This window comes from Salvelinus fontinalis, chromosome 35 (genome assembly GCF_029448725.1).
Source record: "Salvelinus fontinalis isolate EN_2023a chromosome 35, ASM2944872v1, whole genome shotgun sequence".
In the NCBI taxonomy this organism is placed as follows: Eukaryota; Metazoa; Chordata; class Actinopteri; order Salmoniformes; family Salmonidae; genus Salvelinus; species Salvelinus fontinalis.
Window position 1 is genome coordinate 11,398,757 of NC_074699.1, and position 26,414 is coordinate 11,425,170.

General features: G+C 40.4%; 1 protein-coding gene across 4 annotated transcripts in view; it reads right to left on the bottom strand.

Annotated features, from left to right (window-relative positions):
* LOC129834322 (cadherin-8-like) overlaps window positions 1–26,414 on the bottom strand; it is a 111,437-nt gene that overhangs the window by 4,130 nt on the left and 80,893 nt on the right. For 3 of the 4 annotated variants that reach the window (XM_055899202.1, XM_055899199.1, XM_055899201.1), the window contains exons 5-10: window positions 21,954–22,121; window positions 21,561–21,748; window positions 17,719–17,966; window positions 7,141–7,277; window positions 5,147–5,268; window positions 4,401–4,518 (exon numbers count right to left, since the gene is read on the bottom strand). In XM_055899202.1, coding sequence (XP_055755177.1) covers window positions 4,401–4,518; window positions 5,147–5,268; window positions 7,141–7,277; window positions 17,719–17,966; window positions 21,561–21,748; window positions 21,954–22,121 — 981 coding nt within the window. The remainder of the gene's footprint in view (window positions 1–4,400; window positions 4,519–5,146; window positions 5,269–7,140; window positions 7,278–17,718; window positions 17,967–21,560; window positions 21,749–21,953; window positions 22,122–26,414) is intronic. The other variant, XM_055899203.1, reaches the window with a different exon arrangement.

Sequence of the window (26,414 nt, forward strand, 5' to 3'; positions counted from 1 at the left end):
GTAGAATACTGACACTTCACAACAGCTAGATGTAGATTTTTTTAAATATTTTTTTAATTTATTAATTTATTTTGTATTTGTTTATTTATTTTATTGAATATCCGAAACATACAATATACTTGCATTGAAGCCGCTCAACAACTACATCATACCAGTCATCCAACAGATTCCCATTCAGAGCGACACACAGAAGCATCCAGGGTCAATGCCCTGCTCAAGGGCATGTTGACCAATCTACCACCAGGCCAAAAAACGTGAACCCGAACCCTCCGAGATCCCCCCACAGTTCCCCAATAGCTGTCACTCAACCTTTCGAGACCCCTCCCACAGTCCCCCCAAGAAGATTTTTTAAAATTCTTTTATTCCATTCCCCACCCCAAAGAACCCCCTCAATGCACCACAACCAAGAGAACTAAAGAGAAAACGAAAAAGACAGAAGAAAACAGCAAACAGAGTTTTAACAAAAACATTCCAAAACAAAGGACATCAAGGACAACTAAAATCATAACAGCAATGCCAACTGTATATGTTTGTGTGCATGTCTGGCACTATTACATGTATGTGTGTGTTCTTGTATGCGTTTATTTGAATGAGAGTGTGTGTATATGCATGTGTACAAACACCTGCATGGCATCAGCCTCAGGCAATCCGGCATTAGTTGTAAAAACACTGCCCCTCAGTGTCATTCAAACATACTTTTTATTATGTTTTTTTAAACTTTTTACTTTTATCTTTGACCATCATTCTATCTCCAGCACAGCAACTTCACTCCCACTTGTCTCCAATTCTACATCCCAACCCTCAGCTTCCCTCAGCCCATCCCATCTATCTCTGCTGGCCACCCACTTTGGGTTTCTACGTAACACATACCTTTCAACTATGCTATGATGTTTAACATACAATTTCAATCTATCTAATCGAACAGAATCCACAGATTGCGAGTTGAAGATAAATACTTTTACTAAGAGTATTAGTATATTAGTAATTGACTGACCAGGTCTCTCCAGATCTCCTAACAGTACTATTTCTAGGGTCAATTTTAGATCAATGCTGTGCATTTTCAGCCATTCCTGAACCTGAGACCAGAAACAAGCTACCTGAGGGCAATACCAAAATAAATGGTCTATTGATTCTGTATCCTCACAACAAAATCTGCAGAGCTTTGATGATTTTATGCCACAAATATTCAACATTTTGTTGGTGGCAAGAATTCTATATAATAATTTTAGCTGAAAAGCAAGAAGTCTTGAATCTTGCATTGTTTTATACAGTATATCAACTCATGTACCATGGAATCGGTACATCAAAAATCTCTTCCTAACTATTGTGCAATCTGTTTGGCACAGTTGTCAACATCCTGGTCCTCAAATGAAACTGGTATACTTTAATATTTATGCTATTTTTATTCATCCACCAGTTTTGATTCTTTATATTGGGCAGACAGACCAGTTCCCTACCTCCTCCCGCTGCCAACTGCCTCCTCCATTTTTGGGGTAATGCTGTAATCAATTGGTTGTACTCTTGCATTGAGCAGACCTTCCCATCCAATTCTGATAACTCCATGAAGGACATAACTACCATTACAATTTACAATATAATTTAAGAACAAAATACCTTTCAAACATCTTTCCCATAAATACAGGTATTTTATCAACCAGCACATTTGAGTTCAGCCATAATTTTTGTTGTAATATTTGTTCTATCTTTTCAGGGGGAGGAAATTGAAATTGTAGCCAGCTCTGTAATGCTTGTTTGAAAAAGAGAGATACTTTGGAAAAAAGTATCATTTTCAGTTAATCGAAAATGAGACATTGCATTCTGCATAAAGGCAATTGTTAAACAATGGATGAGCTTTTCTTAGTAATCTACTTGAGAACCATTTAGGATTTAAGTAAAACTTTTGAATGTAGACTGTCATGACGTTGGCCTGTGGGTAATGTTTATGACCCCCCCATAAATACCTTTCTCCCTTTCCTCTCTCTTGACTCTACAGAGGGACTCTTGAATAGCTTTTGTTAAACATAGAGAGTCTGGGAACATCAAACAAGTGGATGGAAATGAACTATATTTCGGTAATAGAACTAGTTGAAAATATGTGTTGGTACTTAATTAATATGATGTCAGTTCGGTTGTCATCTGAGACATTATGATTGATGACAGGACGACATAAATTGTATCTGGGAAAGTCTACACATTATAGTTATCAGATTTACATGGAATTGTTGTGCAATTCAAATGTTAAATATGCCATTATTTGTGAAAAGATTAAATGTAATTTTAGCTTCCAAATGAGAGAATTGGGTTTTCATAAGGTTAGAGCTCTGCTCAATCAGTGGCCCGACCCTGTGAAGAGACATGGGTTATACACTATGAAACACACCCTTCTCTCCCTCCACTATATAAGCCCTTGACGAAAATGTAACCTCCTGTTCCGGGTACATTAGGATGACGGTCCGATGTCAGAAGGATTCAGATAATAACTACAGAACGAAGCCAACCTCAGTGTGAGCTTTGGTTGCGAATGGTATGAACTATGAACTCTTATTCGCTACAGAAGTGATACCTCATAGCTGTTGAGTTAGCAGCGGCCGCTGTAAACGTGAGCTAGGAGAGGACAGACAGAGTATCCCGTCTTCCACACAACGACAACGCTACAACGTATCCCGTTCACCACCAGATACACTTTTCAAAGGACAAAGAACTATGTTGGGCAACACGGCCATCCATCTACCACCAACCTATTGAAACGCAGCTCAGAGTAAATACACTGCTCAAAAAAATAAAGGGAACACTTAAACAACACAATGTAACTCCAAGTCAATCACACTTCTGTGAAATCAAACTGTCCACTTAGGAAGCAACACTGATTGACAATAAATTTCACATGCTGTTGTGCAAATGGAATAGACAAAAGGTGGAAATTATAGGCAATTAGCAAGACACCCCCAAAAAAGGAGTGATTCTGCAGGTGGTGACCACAGACCACTTCTCTTCCTATGCTTCCTGGCTGATGTTTTGGTCACTTTTGAATGCTGGCGTTGCTCTCACTAGTGGTAGCATGAGACGGAGTCTACAACCCACACAATTGGCTCAGGTAGTGCAGTTCATCCAGGATGGCACATCAATGCGAGCTGTGGCAAGACGGTTTGCTGTGTCTGTCAGCGTAGTGTCCAGAGCATGGAGGCGCTACCAGGAGACAGGCCAGTACATCAGGAGACATGGAGGAGGCCATAGGAGGGCAACAACCCAGCAGCAGGACCGCTACCTCCGCCTTTGTGCAAGGAGGTGCACTGCCATTCATTCTGTGTGATTAGTTAGGAATTTAGTAAATAAATAATTAAACCCAATTGTGTATTGCTGATTCAACTTGTTAGCCAGGGTTTGTGAAGATAACCAAGATTTTAGAACTTTCAGATGAGACTGAAATAAGGTGACGATTAATATTGACTGCTATTGATGTAAAATATTACTAGGTCTTTAAGAGTTTATTCAGAAGATAACTGCTCTATAAATATTATTTTGTGGTGCCCCGACTCTCTAGTTAATTACATTTACATGATTAGCTCAATCAGGTAATATTAATTACAGAGAAAGGATTTTATAGAATAGCATGTCATATCAGTTAATCCGGCATAGCCAAAGACATGACAAGACATTAACAAGAAGAGTGATTTCTTACACTATCACATTTTTGCTGACTATTGTTATGGATAAGTATATATGTGTATTAGTTTGTAGCAGTCAAATTATTATCTTAATGATGTCTACATGTGAAAATGTTGCTTCAATGTTGCTTGTGGATTCTTCTTTATAAATTCCTCTAGATTCAGCAACTTTTCCTATTTGTCTCTTAATACACCTGTTTCCACGGTGGCAGGTTTCCATTTAGATAAAGAGGCTGGTGCATTTATTGTCCTTATTCTATATTTTCCTTTCACTAACAACTAGACACAGCAGTTCCTCTTGCCTGCAGCCTTCGCATCAAAACAGTCGGACAGAACCAGATGAAGATTCTTCGCCCGAAGCTCTTTGAAAACATTACGCAACAGCGTGGGCTCTTCAGTGAGAGTAATGGAAAAGAGCAGGGGGGGGAGAACAGAAAGCCTGCTAAACCAATCACCGTATTTACCAAACAAATGTAGTTCCATCTGCCATGCAGCAACAGCTTCAGGAAGTCACCCTACAATGAGCTGCAAGACTTCCCGCAGACGATTTGGATTCAACTAATTTACTTTCTTTCAAAATGCACTGGGGAGTAAAGAGTAGCTGATGACCAGGCTATTGTGCATCTGCTAACCACTGGGTACGGTAATCCAACCAGATTTAATCTTCAATTGGACTAATATGCCGCAGGATAGAAGACATTTTTTGTCATTCTCTGTCACATGTTCTGTCCTTACCTCCATTGTTTTTTATCGTGAAATTAGGATTGTTTAGCATCTCTGGGATGAGGCGGTATTCAAAGTAGTGTCCCTGTATTGGGTCATCCTTGTCGACAGCACTGACCGTCTGTATCACCTGTGGAAACACAGACAGAAAGAGAGGAGCCCAATACCATTAGAGAGATAGGTCATCCATTACTTTTTTTTTGCCATCACAAAAAGCCTGACCGTGACATTGGCTCAGAGAAAATGAAAAATATCCTCCATTCATTCCAGGAATTTGAGATTGTTATCAATGTGGCGCTGTCTCACCTGGCACACGTTTGGTTTCTGGGTTCATCTATTTACCTGCCATCATAGTTCTTATCAAGCTGTATGTCTGTGATTGATTAGAAATGAGAATTCAGCTATCTCGGTCATTGGTCTTTTATTTTATTTTATTGTAGTCGTCTGAATGAATAGGATTGATGTGAAGGAGAATGCAAAGCACTTGTCCAGAATTTTGGCAAGAGATCCATTGTGCCATCTGGAGGAGGACATGAAAGACAACTCTGAATTATGATTCACTCTGATCAGTTCTGACTGCTCTCATTTTCCCTCAGTCTCTATGTGTTGTGTCAGGGGAGGAGTATCTCAGAGAAAGGCCACACTCCTGCCTCTGTACTTTCCCAGCGAAATAAATAGGCTATAATTCACCATGGCTGATCATTACGGAGGAGATGCAGGGGGAGACGACAATGGCAGCCTTGATGAATGCCCCCTACCTGGCCAGGTTTGCCATTTTCACAGAGGAAAGCCTCGTATTCCGTCGCAAACTCTGGGGCGTTGTCATTTATGTCCAGCACTCGGATGGCCACGATAGCCCGTGATATCTGGCTGTGGTTTCCTGATAAACAAAACCCAACAACAGACAATGAATACAATAACATTGGATACTATACAGCGGGAAATTAAATCCCAGGTAAATTCCATGACCCAGATAAAAAAAAATAAAAAATCCCTAGGCTGATAGAAAGACAGATGAGAAGCCACATCAATCTGAGTTTTAGCTAATATCAAGAATGCAAAACAGAAGTGGTGAGAGAGAAAAAAATCACATTCAAAGTGCTTTTGAAATCGCCTGAACACGCTCATGTTTTATGCATGAGGGTTAAAACATGTATATTAATGAATCAACGGCAGCAGAAGCCTAAAAAGATAATAAAGGGCAATTTAATTAGATTCGATTTTTATTGGGATTATTCATCGCCCATAATTGAACGTCCCTTTTGAAATAAATGATTGTATTTAATAAGTGTTGCAACCACTAACTTGTAGCTAATAATTTGTTCCGTAGAGCAATAGATGTCGCTCTGGCTGTTGACACCTTTCCTCTTTTTGTATGTTTGTGAGACCATACACATAGCTAACATTCAAAACAATGATGTGCATGATGCATGTTGTCACATAGAAAACAGAAAATGCTTTTGATATATGATTGTCATACAAATTTGTGATATAAGCACCCCTTAGCTCACTCACATAACACTGCAGCAAGTGGAGGATTTTACACTTAAGAATGCTTCAGGACAAAATGCCCAGAGGTGAGCATAAGAGAGGAGAGAAAGAGTGGGAAACAGAGAGAAACTAAAATAGACAGTTTGCTAGAAGGTGATAGATGGACAGAGTGGGAAAAAGAGAAGTGTCCACATTTTCCTTGTGCTCTGTTAAAGTGACTTTCACTCCACCGCAGCAAGCATTGCAATCTGATTAGTCAGATGTCAACTGGTGAGAGCAGCAGAACGACACACCGTTTGGGTGGCAAATGGCAATGGAATTGGACTGGGAACACATTTCTTCCCTCTTCACGCCAGAGAGGATTCCTGCTTGTCTCCAATCCACAAAGAATAGTAAACAGACATATTTATTTTGGTAAATTTCGATTAAGTGTTTTCATTGATGCAGCTGTCTTGTGTCACAGTCACTTTAGCATAAGTCTTTAGCATTCATAAATAAATGAAAGGCACAGTGAAATGTCTAACACCAGACATGACAAAACTAGCACGAATATCAACAGAGACACATTGCATTTACAATAACATGCCATGAATGTATGCTCTATAGCATAACTTTGATATAAAAAACGGGATATTTTCATATATTTTTTAATTGTTGTGACAATTAGTGTTTCCCTTTGATTAAGAAAGGCGAGGGAGAGCAAGTTACAAGTATTTTACATTTCTCATTCAATAGCTTCAAGGTGTGCACTACATTTCATAACAACATACAGTCCCCCCTGAAACAATCTGTATGCATATAAAGCTTTACATATGGTTTGAGTTGTTTGTGGTTCTACCTCGAAGATGTTGTATAGTCAGTCAGTTTCCTGGATCACAGATGTTCCTGTATCTGTAATGGATGCTGGCTTCGGTGCAAACAACGTTGGTGTTGGTGTTTACAACTGCTTATTTGTACTTGCACTTCCACAAATTGACTACTGAGCTGTACCACACCCTATGGTCATTGACATGAGATGGGTTACAAGTGCAGGACTATTTTATAGAGGATTATGAAGGCCGGTCACTCCTCTGTTGGAGGCAAGAAGGAAGTTGTTCAAACTGTGTTAGGAAACAGATCTGAACGTTCACAAGCAGCTGTCTTCCCTCTGAGTTTACACTCGTCCTTCATCATTGTGTTGATATAAAAAGGAAATTGCATTCAGTTAGTTATGTAGTAGACCACAAAAAGCGTAACAATTTCTATTGGAAATGTTACTTACTGATTTCAGTGGCTGTTACTGTGATGTTGTGCCACATATCTGTCTCTCGGTCCAGCGGTTTGGCCAACGTTATCTTCCCATCGTCTACGTTAACATTGAACTGCCTCTCCAGATCGGTGTGGCGGTCAATAAAGTACCTACACAAATAAAGAAAATCATTAGAAGTTCTACATGTAGCACACAGCTAACCGTTCTCAACAATCCCTTGGGTGCACTGACTAATGGAGACGTATCCATCAAGAGATTGCTGTGAATGAATGTACGTGAAAAGCAGTAGGAAGTCATTTATAATCTTAGAATTAATTACAGGCCTCAGATTAGCAGGAGAGGACATTCAAGCACAGGTTCTTTAAAAGCTAATGTGGATGTGAGTCTGGTTTAGTCTCCAAACAGTGGCTCCTTAATGTCCCCCTCCATAGAAATATGTCGTTAGTGACGTCTGCATGGCCCAGCAGCATCAAAACTACCATCCTCCTTAACATTCTCTCCTTTCCTTGTGAATTTACCTTGACCTCGTTTGAAAAACTTCACAGGGGTCAAACTAAGGAGGGGTGGGAAAGTCACAAGATAGACGGGGTACAATGTAATGTTGCGTTTAAATTCAAATCCAAATCAACCATCCTCGATCACTCTGATGTCCCTGTTCTGTGGATTGAAGCAAGACGGAAGAGCATTTCAAGGGCAGCAACCTTATATATAATTCAACAACCTCACCGATAGCAACAACATGCTGACACATTGACCATTAAAAAGCCTCTTAAAGATAATATTTATGTGGATTTCCAAAATCATTGTAACTGTAGAACTGGCTTTGTCACAGTGCATTGTGTGGTGCCAATCCCTCAAACGCTTTCAGAAAGGACACACATGCATACCTGGCATGTGAAAAACATGTTATTGGCATGGAAAGGGTGATATTTTGAATGTTTATTTGAATGCATACAGTCAATATTTTAACGTATTCGTTGCCACACTTGGCATGTGAAAAACATGCTATCAACAAATGTGAATTGCCTTTAATTAAGGCTGCCAGTCAGAAATGTCAAAGTCACCAAGAGCAACAAAGCCTTGGTATATTATATGCATGTGAATGCATACATTCAATAGTTGAATGCTCTCAATGCCACACAGAACATACATGGATATTCCTTTTAACTAAATGCCCCTACCTCTAAACATAGCCTCTTTCAAAGCAAAATCCAAGTCAAAAGTTTAGCCAATGCCTTGCTTTTTCGCTAATCCAATTCCCCAATGGTCTTTGCAATCCTCCTCCTCCACCCACCCTCCCAACCCCATCTCCCTTCACACATGACCTTGGGTCTCATCCTATTTCACTGTGGAACTGCTCATCCCTATCAGCACAGACCTGTTGACAGACCTGTTGACAGACATGCAATTCTGCATGAGAAAAATACAACAATGACAAAATAATAATGAAAGAAAGAGTTTACAGGAAATGAAATAAATAAGCCATTGCCCTAGATTCCAACTGTGGGAGACGTATTGAGCCATGACATTTCAATTTTTTTTGATGAAATGGTGTAAATCCTCAGACGGCAGGCAGGAGGTCCGGGAGGACTCCTCCACAGACGCAGAGCACTTTCAAGACAGGCAGACAGTCCAAACCACCTGGGAGAATTCTCCAGGAGACAGAGTGGATTCCAGTCAGGCTTTGACAGCATCACGTGGAGGGAGACCGACCCTGAAATGCTCTGCCACGTGTCAGTCAAACTGACAATGTGATGTGAAAAGAATTAAAGCAAATACAATTATCAGATGTTCCATGCAAGAGGTGGGTGCTGACTGTCAAAGGTGTGAGGATGTGTTTGGGAGCGGACCATTGGATGTGAATAATTCAATGCCGAGAAAGGAGGACATAAAATAGCACCTGATACTTTCCACTCCTTCAATACCTGACTCAAATTACATTGGGCAGCCCTCCTCTAAAAACATATTTCTTATTCAATCATATGACATGTATAACTTTTACACCGTGTGTTAATATTATTTTAGATTTGGACACTACATTTACTAAGCTGTTATCTGGGTCACAAAAAGGGATGTTAGAAGTGATAGCTATAATTAGTGTTGGCTATAAGCCATGAAACCAGTAATATAAGTGTGAGACAGAGAACAAATGCATTCATGACATTTCTGTCTTATATAAGGTCAGTAATTCTATTGGGAGGATCACAGATGTAGAACTAATTTCTCTGTCCTCCGCATGCTAACCAGCTCTTTGTGAAGACACATTTATTCCTATTTTCCCTGAACATGTCCTGAACCTGTTCTCGACAAGAAAGTCTACTTGACATTACATTTTACATTCATCTTTTCATAATCTCTTTCACATGACTCCTCGTATTAACATTTGCAACATGACAGCTGTCAAGGTAAGTAAATGATGTAGCGGGGCCTGAAGAAAGGCAGACAAGCTTACACAGTCACCTGACAGACCTGGCTCTCATTACCCATAACCTTTTGTAGTCCTATGATCCGCTACTAAAACCTCACCGGGTTCAGTGTTGTGTGCATGTCCCACTCAACTCCGCCAATGCACAAATGTTTCTCGACATGGTATTTTGGGCAACTTCTTAGGTTAGCCATAACGTATTATTAAAAGGCATCATCAATACCAGGTACTGTAATGATACCCTTGATTGGCTCTTACTCTAGCCTTCAAAGCTATGGTGTAATGCCCAAAGTCTTGAGCATAATGATCATTCAAGATTCAAATCATATTCACATAGTATGGGAGGACACTGAAGGAATTGTGTTGCATTTTATGAAGTCCACCTGAAACCTTGGTTGAATGCATAAAGTATAGCTTGAGGGTTGAGGTCTAAGTGAGGAACCAGCCCTAAGCCTTTGAGTCATCCTGGTCAGACTGAGAGACAGTGAGTCATTTCGATGTGAGGATGTTTACTCACAACCTGTACTCAGCGGTAGACATAACATAGTAAATATAAATCTGTCTCCCTCCATTCAGTATGCTTTGTTACATTTCATAAGGTATGTATACATTTGTAGATGTCCATCATCCATTTCATAGGATAAAGTCCAAATTACAATTTGTATGATATGTTACAAATGATAATTTGTACAATATTAAGAATTTGCAATACGTTATGATACGTTACCAATTCTAATTTGTTGTTGCTAACGTTTGCTACAGTAGGTGGCTAGGTTTTTAACGCGAACGTTAGCTTGGAGGATAATGTTATCTTGGCTAGGGGTTGGGGTTAAGATTAGGGTTAAGGTTAGAAATTAGGTTAATGGGTTAAGGTTATGATCAGGGGAAGGGTTAGCTAACATGCTAGTAGTTGCAAAGTAGCTAAAAAAGTAGTTGTAAAGTTGCTAATTAGTAAGAATTCTAAAGTTATCCGTGATGAGATTCAAACACGCTAGACGTTTGTGTTTACCTGGTTACATCTAGTCTTTGAGATCAGACTGTTACACAGGCTGCTAAAGCTAACAATGCTCAGCCTGTGATGGTCACAACATTGCTTATTATCACTCCATAGAGATGCACTCTATCCAAAAGCATTGTATGTCAAGGATAACATTTGTCTGAGCATGAAAACAGGATGAGACTTCCATTGGTTGTCTCTTCATGAGATCTCTGAGAGACGACATACAGTTCTACGATGACGCATTAGCACATGTTCAACATTACACACAAATAATATAAATAGATACTAAATTGTCAGAAATTATTATAACATTATAAGAAACTCGAGGAGATAAAATAGAAGACATTACAGAATATAAGTTACATTTTATAAAAGCAATACAATAAACTAAACTGTCAATGGCAATATTGTATGTCATGTCATGTGTGGTGAAAAGCAATTGACATACAGGTACATTCTATATCTGACACATTGTGAAAACATACAGGGAAAATGTCTTGACTTAAAAGAAACAGTGCAGTTTCCACACCAAGAGGTTGAAATAACATAGAAATTGTGAAAATTATGAAAATGCCCTTTTAGTGTAACAGCTCTTGAAGAAATAAAAAAAAAATCTACAATTGCACCTGTCAAAAGATTTAGAACACCTACTCATTCAGGGGTTTTTATTTATTTTTTACTATTTTCTACATGTAAAATACTTGTGAAGAATTCAACTATGAAATTGCACATATGGAATCATGTAGTAACTAAAAAAGTGTTAAACAAATCAAAATATATTTTATATTTGAGATTCTTCAATTAGCCACCCTTTGCCTTGATGACAGCTTTGCACACTCTTGGCAGTCTGTCAACCAGCTTCATGAGGTAATCACACGGAATGTATTTTAATTAACATGTGTGCCTTTTTAAAAGTTAATTTGTGGAATCTCTTTCCTTCTTAATGTGTTTGAGACAATCAGCTGTGTTGTTACAAGGTAGGGGGTATACAGAAGATAGCCCTATTTGGTAAAAGACCAAGTCCATATTATGGCAAGAACAGCTCAAATAAGCAAAGAGAAATAGCAGTCCATCATTACTTTAAGACATGAAGGTCAGTCAATATGGAAAATTTCAAGAACTTTTTAAGTTTCTTCCAGTGCAGTCGCAAAAACCATCAAACACTATGATGAAACTGGCTCTCAGGAGGACTGTCACAGGAATGAAATACACAAAGTTACCTCTGCTGCAGAGGAAAAGTTCATTAGAGTTACCAGCCTCAGAAATTGCAGCCCAAATAAATGCTTCACAGAGTTAAAATAACAGACACATCTCAACATCAACTGTTCAAATGAGACTGCGTGAATGAGGCCTTCATGGTCAAATTGCTGCAAAGAAACCACTACTAAAGGATAAGAAGAAGAGACCTGCGTGGGCCAAGAAACATGAGCAATGGCCATTAGACCGATGGAAATTTGTCCTATGGTCTGGTGTCCAAATGTGAGATTTTTGGTTCCAACCTCTGTGTCGTTGTGAGATGCAGAGTAGGTGACTGGATGATCTCTGCATGTGTGGTTCCCACCATGAAGCATGGAGGAGGAGGTGTGATGGTGCTTTGCTTGTGACACTGTCAGTGATTTATTTAGAATTCAAGGAACACATCTGGTTCAGGTTTAGTGAGACTATCATTTGTTTTTCAACAGGACAATGACCCAACACACCTCCAGGCTGTGTAAGGGCTATTTTACCATGAAGGAGAGTGATGGAGTGCTGCATCAGATGACATGGCCTCCACAATCCCCCGACCTCAACTAAATTCAGATGGTTTGTGATGAGTTGAACCGAAAAGTGCAGGTAAAAAACAAGTGCTCAGTATATGTGGGAACTTCTTAAAGACTGTTGGAAAAGCTTCCCAGGTGTAGCTGGATGAGAGAATGCCAAGAGTGTGCAAAGCTGTCATCAATGCAAAGGGTGGCTATTTGAAGAATCTCAAATATAAAATAGATTTAGATTTTTTAACACTTTTTTGGTTACTACATGATTCCATATGTGTTAATTCATAGTTTTGATGTCTTTACTATTATGTAGAAAATAGTCCTAATAAAGATAAACCCTTGAATGATTAGGTGTTCTAAAACTTTTTGACCGGCAGTATATATATATATATCTCTATATCTCTCTCTCTATATATATATATATATATATATATTGTACATACACATACATACATACACATATAAATACATACATACATACATACATACATTTGTAAACATACAGTTGAAGTCAGAGGTTTACATACATTTCGGTTGGAGTCATTAAAACTAATTTTTCAACCACTCCACAAATTTCTTGTTAACAAACTATAGTTTTGGCAAGTCCTTTAAACAGCTTGGAAAATTACAGTAAATTATGTCATGGCATTAGAAGCTTCTGATAGGCTAATTGACATAATTTGAGCCAATTGGAGGTGTACCTGTGGCTGTATTTCAAGGCCTACCTTCAAACTCAGTGCCTCTTTGCTTGACATCATGGGAAAATCAAATGAAATCAGCCAGGAAAATGTAGACCTCCACAAGTCTGGTTCATCCTTGGGAGCAATTTCCAAACGCCTGAAAGTACCACGTTCATCTGTACAAACAATAGTACACAAGTATAAACCCCATGGGACCACACAGCCGTCATACCGCTCAGGAAGGAGACGCGTTCTGTCTCCTAGAGATGAACGCACTTTGGTGCGAAAAGTGCAAATCTCAGAACAACAGCAAAGGACCTTGTGAATATGCTGAAGGAAACAGGTACAAAAGTATCTATAGCCACAGTAAAACGAGTCCTATATAGACATAATCTGAAAGACCGCTCAGCAAGTAAGAAGCCACTGCTCCAAAACCGCAATAAAAAAGCCAGACTACGATTTGCAACTGCACAGGGGGACAAAGATCGTACTTTATGGAGAAATGTCCTCTGGTCTGATGAAATAAAAATATAACTGTTTGACCATAATGAACATCGTTATGTTGGAGGGAAAATGGGGAGGCTTGCAAGCTGAAGAACACCATCCCAACCGTGAAGCACTGGGGTGGCGCATCATGTTGTGGGGGTGCTTTGCTGCAGGAAGGACTGGTACACTTCACAAAATAGATGGCTTCATGAGAATGGAAAATGATGTGGATATATTGAAGCAACATCTCAAGACATCAGTCAGGAAGTTAAAGCTTGGTCGCAAATGGGTCTTCCAAATGGACAATGACCCCAAGCATACTTCCAAAGTTGTGGCAAAATGGCTTAAGGACAACAAAGTCAAGGTATTGGAGTGGCCATCACAAAGCCCTGACCTCAATCCCATAGAAAATGTGTGGGCATAACTGAAAAAGCGTGTGCGAGCAAAGAGGCCAACAAACTTGACTCAGTTACACCAGCTCTTTCAGGAGGAATGGGCCAAAATTCACCCAACTTATTTTGGGAAGCTTGTGGAAGGTTACTTGAAATGTTTGACCCAAGTTAATTAATTTAAAGGCAATGCTACCAAATACTAATTGAGTAAACTTCTGACCCACCAGGAATGTGATGAAATAAATAAAAGCTGAAATAAATCATTCTCTACTATTGTTCTGACATTTCACATTCTTAAAATAAAGTGGTGAACCTAACTGACTTAAGACAGGGAATTTTTACTTGGTTAAATGTCAGGAATTGTGAAAAACTGAGTTTAAATGTATTTGGCTAAGGTGTATGTAAACTCCGACTTCAACTGTACATACACATATAAATACATACATATACACATACATAGAAATATATAAATACACATATATATATAAATATATATATATATACTGTATATATATACATATCTATTTTCCTTTATTACTTTCTAACCCTACCACCCCTCCCCTAATTGGAGTAAACTAGTGAACAACAACACTTAGGCTTCTACTTCCAGCTTATACATACTATATACATTTTATGGCACAGTCTATTTTACAATAGTACTATTTTGTTTGTTTTTACTCCTGTCCTTCCTCTACCCTCAAACTCTCCCGTTATTTCTGATGTCCATCCGGTTTGATTTCTATTTGTCATATCTTTCAAACTGTGGTCTTTCACAAAAGTTCTTAACCCATATATGTTTTACGGACACAGCATGATTTACTTTAGTTGTCTTGTTATTATTTATTGTTATTAGTCATCTATTGTATTTCATGAACATGTAGACAATAGTGGCCCATCCACTTAGCAAGATGTGGCTTGGAAGTGGTTATACCATTTAGACAAGTGTGTTTGGTAAGTGTCATCTAATAATTATAAAACATTTTTATCTGTACACTTTCTGTTTTTGATATTGCTACTGTACAAGTAACCACTTCACTGTACCGTTCACACTGTACCGTTCACACCTTCTATAACCCGGTGCATGTGACAAATAAACATAGAGACTTTTTGATATAGGATTTGTGTACCACATGGCTTGACATGTGGTAAAGAGATGCGTGGGGCTAATGCTTAAGAGGGTGTGAACGATGCTGAATGGGTGTAGACAACGAAGAGCTCTCCAGTAGGTGTCCCAAAACATTCAAGGGCCATTTTCTCAAAAGTGGGGTACAAGTTGATCAACTTTCAAAGCAGAATTATTCTCCCATTGTTCCTCAACTGCAGTGTATGATATACCATTTTCTAGCTCTGAGTCTCTGCTTTCACCCAATGTAAAAAACACAATTTCAAAAGTTGCTACATAAGACTAAATCAAGGCAGTCAGTTACATTTTTTCTCCTGATCTCATTTAGGCTTGCCATAACAAAGGGGTTGAATACTTATTGACTCCAGACATTAAAAAAGTTTTACATTTTTTCAATAATTTTTCAACATTTCTAAAAACATAACTCCACTTTGACATTATGTATGTATTATATATTGTGTGTAGGCCAGTGACACGAAATGTCAATGTAATTAATTTTAAATTCAGTTCGTAACACAACAAAATGTGGAAAAAGGCAAGGGGTGTCAATAGTTTCTAAAGTTGCTGTAGCTACAATTGGCTTAAAAAGTCAAATGTAACACAATATCTGCCTATTTATTTCCATCAATATTGCCCCTGTATATCTGATAGACATAATGATATCTGTCTTTTGGGTAGACAGAAAGAGTTTCCCCAAAACCTTCTCAATTAAATGTTAGAAAGTAAACCAGAAAGTAGGCTTAACTATTAAGAATTATATCATGACTACTTGTATCAATCACGTGTCATGACATATTCTGTAATGTCATGACATAATGCAGCAGCAAAAACATCACTAGACCAGCACATCCCTCTCCTCTAAAGGGGTATTAGATTCAAAAAGTATCTTCTGATGTGAATTAAGCATTGACATGGACTCACATCATCCAATTTCATTGTTTCTCTATGAATAATTGTAATATTTAGAGTTAAAAACTGGAAAGAAAATCCCAAACCAGGTAAATTAATAAAAGCGAGAAAATGGAATTTGGGAAAATACAAAGAGTGTCCTATTTGAAAGCTAGGAAAGAATGTATGAGTAGCTTGCAACATGTTTCATAGTTTAAAAGTAGCCCTCATGCTTGAAAAGGTTGAAGGCCCCTGGTCTAGACGATCCTATCTGCCATTCAGGGCTGTGTATGTACCTATATTAACATTTGTCTCAACACAATACGATCAGACTGAGCATTTCAATGGCGGCTCATGGAAACGAATAATAACAAATATTTTGGGAATTATTTTCATGACAAACACACATAGTGATTCATTAGAAATTAAATAAAAAGACTGCATGGGGCCTTTAAAGGTACAGTACATTCAAATCAAATCACATTTTATTTGTCACGTGCCGAATACAACAGGTGTAGATCTTACAGTGAAATGCTTACTTACAAGCCCTTAACCAACAATGCAGTTTAAAAAAAATACCCCTCAAAAAGTAAGATTCCATCTTGCAGTAGAGCAATTTATCAGTATTGAGAAACAACACAAGATGGCATGAACATCTCAAGCTGTGTAAGAGCCATTCCCTTCCTGCCCCTAAACAGAATGCCTTTACTGTTGAATGCCTTCATTGACATTGGCAGACATGGGAAGCAATGTGACATTAACCACTTACGTACAGAAAATAATTCATTTTTATCCGGCTCCAAACTCTTACAGCCTCTAAGTAGGTTCCGTAAAGCTTCCTTTAACTCTGATTGCTTGAAAGCTTTCGGACAGCCTTACATACACTGGCATAATATCCTTCAGCCTCAATTCACTTATCGAAATGTGTAATCTTATCCACAAAATAGTAAATACATAAAGTGCTCTTTCATTTAAAACAGAAAACAAGGAATCAGAAATATACTTTCAATGAGAGAGTCCTGAGTGAAAAAAACGACCCAATACATCATTACACTGAAGAATATGATTCCCAAATGCCAGTCTGGCATGTCAATATAGTACAATGTATTACCGTTTATGACAATGATTTTGGCCACTTGGATAGACATGTTCACATAAAAATGAAATAGGGCCATGCTTATCACACATAGATCAGCAGCATAATACATACCACATGTCAAATATGCACAGCACAGCACAGTGATAATGAAAAACGTTGTGAACGTGCAACATAAAAGAGCATTGGGGTCATAGACGAAGAACTAAAGAGACGCCCAAACATGAGACCAGGTTACATTATCTTGGTATGCCATTTTGAATTTCTTTATGAAGATGGAACCAGGTTGAACTCCCCTGCTTTGGCAATAGCCAAATAATGATTACCAGCTTGCACTCTGTTCACCATGAAATTACACAACCTGTTGAGTGTTGTCCGGGGAACGCGGCAAGTCACTGGAGAATTAATGAAATGCCGGGGTGGATAGAGAGAAATTGCCTGTATAACCTATACAAGGTGCCCTTGTGGTATTTCCAAGAATAAGTCACACAACCGAAACGCAGCAGGCAAAGTCATCCCGAAGAGAAGTCTCCCTGTGCTGTGCTTTCAAGTTTACTCCATTGTGGTCCTAAGGAAACCAGGGCAGGCGTCGGCTCACATTTCACCTCCAATGGAACATGTGACAAGACTATGTTTTTAAATACATATGATTCCATGGCACACTGCAGTCCTTATATGGGTGTTTAAACAATAAGTTAAACAAGTGTTTGGTGAAATGAGGTTGTGAATAACATCTTGTTTCTTACCTGACCAGACTGCCGGTGACATCAGGATCGCGGGCTGTGACCGTTCCTACAACCGTGTTGATGGGGGCATTCTCATCCACCTGCAGGACAAATGTGGGCTTGGAGAAGACAGGGGGTTCATCTGAATCTTCCACACTAATCTTCACCGTGGCTGTATCCTTGAAGGGGGCGCCGCTGTTGGGATCAAATCGAATGTTGGCCGCCTCCACTTTCAGTGTATATGACTTTTTAGTCTCGAAGTTCAGGGGCTGTACAAAATGACAGAAACACATGCCTTTCACTGATGTCCAAAGCAACAGGGGAAAATGCACCTGATGTGGATGGAGAAGAGTCTGAAGCATTTCTGAGTTGAAATTCAATAGTGTGATCTCTGATCCTATCAAAAACATGTAGGGAAATAATCCAAGCACAGGGTGGAACAACATTTGTAATTATTAGCAATAACCACAATCTCACCTCAAGTAATCCATGTGTTGGCAATTTGTTTTGTGACATCTGCTCTAGGATAGAATAAGGCTGTGAATAAAGTTCATCTAATCTGATATCACACCGATCTGGTTCAAATGTGTTAGGCAATAATGAAAGTAATGTTATTTGTAGGTTTGTGCTACCTGAAAATATAATTTTGTGGCCGTGCATTACCATGACGATAACACTGTTATAAGATTATTGCCGGCAATCATTTGAAGGATAGCAATTATTGAGGCATTGTCATCACACGAATAGAAGTGGATGTGTACTCAGGAATTCTAACACAACAATGCAATTTCCTAGGGAGAATTGCACACCTACTGTATGTGTACTTCAGTGAGAAGAAACATACCCCTTTAATAACAGTTGGCCTCGTTCCAATTTCACAAGGACATTGAAAAACAGTCCAGTACTTGTTTACACATGCTCATCATTGAATAGTTGCAACATGTAAAAACATCGCAATTTAAGTCTCTGGCGTCTCTGCAGCCATCCCAGACTGTCACAATTGTATTTTGAATCACCTCTGGCCGCTCTTATAATACTATTTTCAATCACCTCTGGCCACTCTTATAATACTAGAATAATGGGACCAAGTCACTTCCGCACTCCAAAACCAGGATTTATAGGGAAATCAAAACTGGGCCTTGCCGCTTGAGGGGATGTGAGTTGGCTTTGGGAATGAGAGGGGTTCACAGAGGGATCAAAAAATGTATTCCAGCTTTTCACAAAAAAATAATAAGAATCCAGTGGTCCCCTAGGCTGGGTTAGGCCAGTGTTGGGGCAGTGCCGGCAGCAGACCCAGCTGTGAGAGAAAAGCAGCTGGGGACGGGGACTGACAGGGGGCTTTGAAGTCCACACGTCTGGCATCAGGGCACCCGTATGGAGAGGGCCCTGCAGCCCAGTCTGCCGCGGTCTGAGAAGCTATTTGGACCATTTTCCTTTTGAACTGCTCTTCCTCTCTCTCTCTCCTCTGTCCCCACCTTCTTCTCCTCCTCCTCTATGTTGAGAGGAGTGAACAGCTGGACCAAGAGCAAACATTGGTTTCAATGGATTCCAGCCTAATACCAAGTATAAAGGAGCTCAGGGCTAGAAGTGGACAGGGGTCAATTGTTAGAATTACACCACAGACAAAGAATGGAATTCCACAACAGTTAAACTAACTAACTATTCAGCACTATTTCCTGATCACCTCTATTCTGTTTTTGTATTTGATTTACAACAACAATTAACAAGTCAGACTCCTTACTGCATTGCAGTTATAATTGTACTTTTAAAATGTAATGCATAATTGACCAAATGTTATAACAAAGCGGTATGTATTTTTTTTTCTCCTCTTAACACTGTATGATTGTTTCAACAAGCGACTCTACCTCGACCGTTTTACCTCAGAATAGAACTTTGACAATAGTATTCATATTCTCATCCTCTCAAATAATCCTCAAAGACATCTGACCTCTCCACTGAGTCAGCCATATTTGAATTGGCCCTCTATGCCACTCTGCCATTACTCATTGTTTTGGGGGAGTTCAATTCATGCAGCACTTGACTCTCTGTAATCCAGAGAGCAGCACTTTGGTTTTCATATTGATGGAACATATGCTTAGTGAAAGTGTCGGACCGGCTTGTGTTGCTACAGTATGTGCATATGAAGATGGGACAGCTTTTTCACTCCATTTTCCCCATGCTTGTCCCTTGCTGACATCCCCACCTCAGAGCCCTCCTGTGCCATGCTTCAAATTCCCATAAATCTCAGCATAGGATCTGTATGTATACATATAGGCCATTTAGAGACATCAAAGTTCAGCGCTGGCTGGTGGAGGAGGCAGAACTTCCCACTAACATTCCCTGATAGGCCTGAGGGGTGGAAGATAAAAAGCTTAAACCCAAAACAACAAAGCCACTTCTTAGTTTGTGCTTCTGCAGTCGTGTTTAGATCAATATTTTGTAACCTTGCCGCAAAGACTCTTTAATAATTTGCACTTGGTATTTGACAGTAGTTTACAAAACTATTTTTGTTGTTGGGAGTGTCGTGGTGCTATTTGCTCCATTAAATCCTTTATTCTTCCACATCAGCTAAGCGCAACAGGGCTCTGAAACCAAGAAAATGTTGTTCAGAGTACGGAACGGAAGCAGAAATACCAGTTCTGCTAAAGTAATCTGAACTTCACCATCTGGAGATGTGGAGGTGAGAAGAGAGTAGGCAGTTGATTTCCTGTTTTTCACATGCAATCTCATCCATCATGCTATTAGCAATGCAGGCAACAGATTCCAAGCCAAGTATACCGGAATAAAGTGATGAGGCAGAGCCACAGCACTGCTGTCGCTGTGAAATACTAGAGGGAAGTATGTCAAAGGTCTTATTGATCATGTCTAGTTTGTTCTCAAGCTGTCTATTTTGTTTAGTAGAGTATAATCTATTCCAGGCAGATCATGAGAAATAATATGATTTCATTTCATCGAATAGGAAGTCACAGTGGATGTCCTAACGTAATGTCATTTAGCATCCAAATGCAGTGACATACAATCGCGTTCGAATGATCTATAGCTCTAACTCCAGACATTAAACAAACCATGAGTCAAGACTTGAGCACACATCCATCACTCATGCATGCACTTGAATACTTCAGGCCTGAAGTAGCTCCTTCTTCTATCATCGCAGTTCTACGGAAAAATGGTGACACTCCATATTGTTGTGTAATAGTAAATATTTAGATTGCTGGAGGCAAACATGCCATATAATTTGTTTTCCCTTTCGTACATCTACTCATCTACCGAATCAACCGTGTTCATTTGGTAGCGGTTTTTGATATAGTCTTACAGATCAATTCAACGGCGAAGGTGCATTAAGATGGAGGAATTCAGATATGATGTCTTTGTTTGCGCACTATCCACAGACTTTTTAAACTACGGCGTGTGACATGGTTCAATGTGCCTAGAAATCAGCACAATCACATTTTTTATTTCTTAAAATTGCCAATGTCTTGGAGCTAGAATTGGGATCATGTATACTGTGCTAATGCCAATACAAAAAAATTGTAACAGAGTGCACTGTACAATACGGCGAACCTAGCAAATGAGGCGTTTGTGGTAAGTACAGTACATGGGGGGCCGCCATCTTTCTGCATCTTCGCCATTGAAACTGCTTTGCAGTATATATGTAGTACAACAGCATTTTTCCCCCATGGTCAATTTAAATTAAATCAGTCTAGATATACAGCTCTGACCTGTAGCCTGTATGAACGACCTTCCTCCTTTGATACCCCATCTTGCAACCAACTATTTGGTCCTTGTTTAAGTTGAAGCTGTTAAGGATATCAAGTGATTGTTGGTGGAACCCTAGGACAGAGCAGTTTGCGTCAGGTCCTTACCTTCTTTAGCCGAAGGATCCCCTCTTGAGTCTGGGCATCTGTAGTGATCTCGAAGACATCCCTCTCATCACCGTCAATGATGTTGTACGTTGATTTGGCGTTCTCTCCAATGTCCCTATCGTTTGCCTTTACCTTGCCACCAGGTTTACCAATGCCAAGGTCCTCTGGGATCACAAACTCGTACAGACCTGAAGAATAGGACATCATGATTATTTCACCCTAACAGTAGATGTTATATCCTTATCTATGCATCTATATAACTAGTATAATTCTGATTATTTTGGAAATTCATGAAAAAACATTACGCAGCAAAACAACAACAAATACATTCAGATGTACCAATGATGGGTTCTAACTATAGTATATGGAGAGAGAATTGGACATTTTGTTTACTTTTTGAGAACTTCGGCGGGTTATCGTTGACATCTGTTAGTGTGACAGTAACTGTTGTTGTCCCTGACAACCCTCCCATATGACCACCCATGTCTTTTGCTTGAATGACGACCAGGTACTCCTCTCGCATCTCTCGATCCATCCCATGTAAAGCAATTTTAATGATTGCTGAAAGCAAAAAAATGAACACCAAATGTGTTGTTATTGCAAAAAATGAACATACACATAAATAAAAAAAAATGGGTTATACAAAGGCATTCATAACGCTTGACATGATCGCTTCATTGCACCTTTAAGAGTGTTGCAGTATCCTTCATAACAACCTTTCTTAAACAGAGGTAGAATTTCTGACAGAACACCTGGAGAGAAGCTCTGATCCTGTGGATGGCATTGCAAATCAATGTCTTTGTTTGCTGGAGTGTTGTACTGCTGTCTGCAAGTAATTTGTGTTCTGATTGAATGGGAATTATGCTGTCCAGGTGCGTCATGCACCCCGAAAGTCTGAGGGGACACCAAGTACGTGAGGATGGCTGGGGGGTAGAGAATTTAGCATTTCTCAAACACCTGAAACTATTTTCTCCTGCAAATCTAGAACCATAATTAATATGCTTAATGTAAAAAACATGTTTATTTTTCTGCATATCTAAGCATACCTCTTGAGCTGTCTGTATCATCTTGACTGGTGGTTCTTTAAAGAAATAAGCTAACTATGATTCTCTGCATCTCTGCTAAAATCTGGGTAAAAGATTGAAAGAATTGTGTCTTATTCAGTCAATTTAGTATTTTGCTTGCTTTTCTAAAGTCTACCAACCTTGCCAGCAGAACCAGGTATACAAAGACAAACAAACAGTAATGCAGAAGCGGGGAACAGAGCTGGGGAACAGACAGATACAGGGGAGGTAAAAACATGGGTGATTGAGTCCAGGTGAGTGTAATGAATCGCGGATGCGCGTGACGAAGGAAGCAGGTGTGCGTAATGATGGTGGCAGGAGTGCACAACGCAGGGCAGCCCGGCGCCCTTGAGGCCCTAGGGAGGGAGAGCGGGAGCAGGCGTCACAGTACTCCCCCCTCTAGGGGTGCCACCCGGCGTCCCACCTGGACGAACTTGAAGGGCCAGCCGAGGCATGGCCGCTGAACCAACCGGCTGGTTCGTTGAAGCCCAAAGAACCGGCTGAGGCGTAAGTTCTTGGTGAACCGCCTGAGGCGTGGGAGCCTGACGATCTGGTTGAAGCGTGCCAGCCTGACAATCCCGCTGGGACGTGGGAGCCTGGCGAGCCGGCTGAGGCGTAAAACTCTGGCAATCTGGCTGAGGCCTGACATGGGATGAGCGCCTGTCGAGCCAACCAGTGAAAGAAAACATCTCGAGCCAGCTAGGGCGTGGAAGCCCGACGAGCTGGCTTAGGCACCCCCAGTTCCATCGGCGGCAGCTTTCGGACCAGACATCACCACTAACCGAAACGCCAGCACTCTCCTATGCTTTGTTTTATGGCTTCTGCATTCTGTAAGAACCAACGCTGATGAGGAGAAGCAGGTACAGAGAGTTGAACATTTAATTTAACACAGACATGGAACAGGACAGGAACAGCGTCAGAAACAGGTATACAAAGACAAACAAATATTAATGCAGAAGCGGGGAACAGAGCTGGGGAACAGACAGATATAGGGGAGGTAAAAACACTGGTGATTGAGTCCAGGTGAGTGTAATGAATCGCTGATGCGCGTGACGAGGGAAGCAGGTGTGAGTAATGATGGTGGCAGGAGTGCGTAATGCAGGGCAGCCCGGCGCCCTCGAGCCCCAGGGAGCTTGCTAAGTAGGTAGTATTATTACAGAGTGGAATAAATATACAGTACCAGTCAAAAGTTTGGACACACCTGCTCATTCAAGGTTTTTTCTTTATGTTGATTATTTTCTAGATTGTAGAATAATAATGAAGACATCAAAACTATGAAATAACACATATGGAATCATGTAGGAACCAATTTATTTTTAAACAAATCAAACAAATGTTTTATTTTAGATTTCTTCAAAGTAGCAACACTTTGCCTTGATGACAGCTTTCAACACTCTTGGCATTCTCTCAGCCAAATCAAATCAAAATTATTTATTTGTCACATGCGCCGAATACAACAAGTGTAGACCTTACCTTGAAATGCTTACTTGCAAGCCCTTAACCAACAGTGCAGTTCAAGAAGAGTTAAGAAAATATTGACCAAATAAGCTAAAGTAAGAAATTATAAAAGTAACACAATAAAATAACAATAACGAGGCTATATACAGGGGGTACTGTTACCAAGTCAATATGCGGGGGCACAGGTTAGTCGAGGTAATTTGTACATGTAGGTAGGGGTGAAGTGACTACGCATAGATAATAAAAAGCAATCAGCAGCAGTGTACAAAACAAATGGTGGGGTCAATGTAAATAGACTTGGTGCTCCGGTACCGCTTGCCGTGTGGTAGCAGAGAAAACAGTCTATGACTTGGGTGACTGGAGTCTCTGACAATTTCTTGGGCTTTTCTCTGACACTGCCTATTATATAGGTCCTGGATGGCAGGAAGCTTGGCCCTAGTGATGTCCTGGGCCATATGCACCAACCTCTGTAGCGCCTTACGGTAAGATGCAGAGCAGCTGCCATACCAGGCGATGATGCAACTGGTCAGGATGCCTTCGATGGTGCAGCTGTAGAACTTTTTGAGGATCTGGGGGCCCATGCAAAATTTGTTCAGTCTCCTAAGTGGGAAAAGGTGTTGTCGTGCCCTCTTCACAACTTTCTTGGTGTGTTTGACCAATGATAGTTTGTTGGTGATATGGACACCAAGGAACTTGAAACTCTCGACCCGCTCCATGACCGCCCCGTCGATGTTAATGGGGGCCTGTTCGGCCTGCCTTTTCCTGTAGTTCACGATCAGCTCCTTTGTCTTGCTTACATTGAGCGAGAGGTTGTTGTCCTGGCATCACACTGCTAAGTCTCTGACCTCCTCCCTACAGGTTGTCTCATCGATGTTGGTAATCAGGCCTACCACTGTTGTGTCGTCAGCAAACTTAATGATGGTGTTGGAGTTGTGTTTGGCCAGACAGTTGTGGGTAAACAGGGCGTACAGGACAGGACTATATACACACCCCTGAGGGACCCCAGTGTTGATGATCAGTATGGCTGACGTGTTGTTGCCTACCCTTATCACCTGGGGTAGGCCCGTCAGGAAGTCCAGGATCCAGTTGCAGAGGGAGGTGTTTAGTCCCAGGGTCCTTAGCTTAGTGATGAGCTTTGTGGGCACTGTGGTGTTGAACGCTGAGCTGTAGTCAATTAACAGCATTCTCAAATAGGTGTTCCTTTTGTCCAGGTGGCAAAGAGCAGTGTGGAGTGCGACTGACATTGCATCATCTGTGGATCTGTTGGACCGGTATACGAATTGGAGTGGGTCTAGGGTATCCGGGAGGATGCTATTGATGTGAGCCATGACCAGCCTTTTAAAGCACTTCATGGCTACTGACGTGAGTGCTACGGAGCGGTAATCATTTAGGAAGGTTACCTTAGCAGGTATTATAGTCAGGTAGAGGTTGAAAATGTCATTGAAGACACTTGCCAGTTGGTCCGCGCATGCTCTGTGTACACGTCCTGGTAATCAGTCTGGCCCCGCAGCTTTGTGAATGTTGACCTGCTCACATCGGCTACCGAGAGTGTTATCATACAGTCGTCCAGAACAACTGGTGCTCTCGTGCATGATTCAGTGTTGCTTGCCTCAAAGCGAGCATAAAATGCATTTAGCTCGTCTGGTAAGCTTGCGTCACTGGGAAGCTTGCGTCTGGGTTCCCCTTGTAGTCCGTAATAGTTTTCGAGACCTACCACATCCGACGAGCGTCAGAGCCGGTGTAGCAGGATTCAATCTTAATCCTGTATTGATGCTTTGCTTGTTTGTTGGTTCGTCTGTATCTATATTCCAGTATGTGCTAGCAAAACAGTCCTGTAGCGTAGCAGCCGCGTCATCTGACCACTTCCGTATTGAGCGAGTCACTGGTACCTTCTGATTTAGTTTTTGCTTGTAAGCAGGAATCAGGAGGATATAATTATGGTCAGATTTGCCAAATGGAGGGCGGGGGAGAGCTTTGTACACATTGAGCTGTGTTTTGTGTGCTTTTCCAACAGTCTCGAAGGAGTTCCCACATATAATGAGCCCTTGTTGGCTGCTTTTCCTTGACTCTGCTTTCCAACTCATCCCAAACCATCTCAATTGGGTCGAGGTCAGGGGATTGTGGAGGCCAGGTCATCTGATGCAGCACTCCATCACTCTCCTTCTTGGTCAAATAGCCCTTACACAGCCTTGAGGTGTGTTTTGGGTCATTGTCCTGTTGAAAAACAAATAATAGTCTCACTTCGCGCAAACCAGATGGGATGGCATATTGCTGCAGAATGCTGTGATAGCCATGCTGGTTAATAAGTGTGCATTGATTTCTAAATGAATCA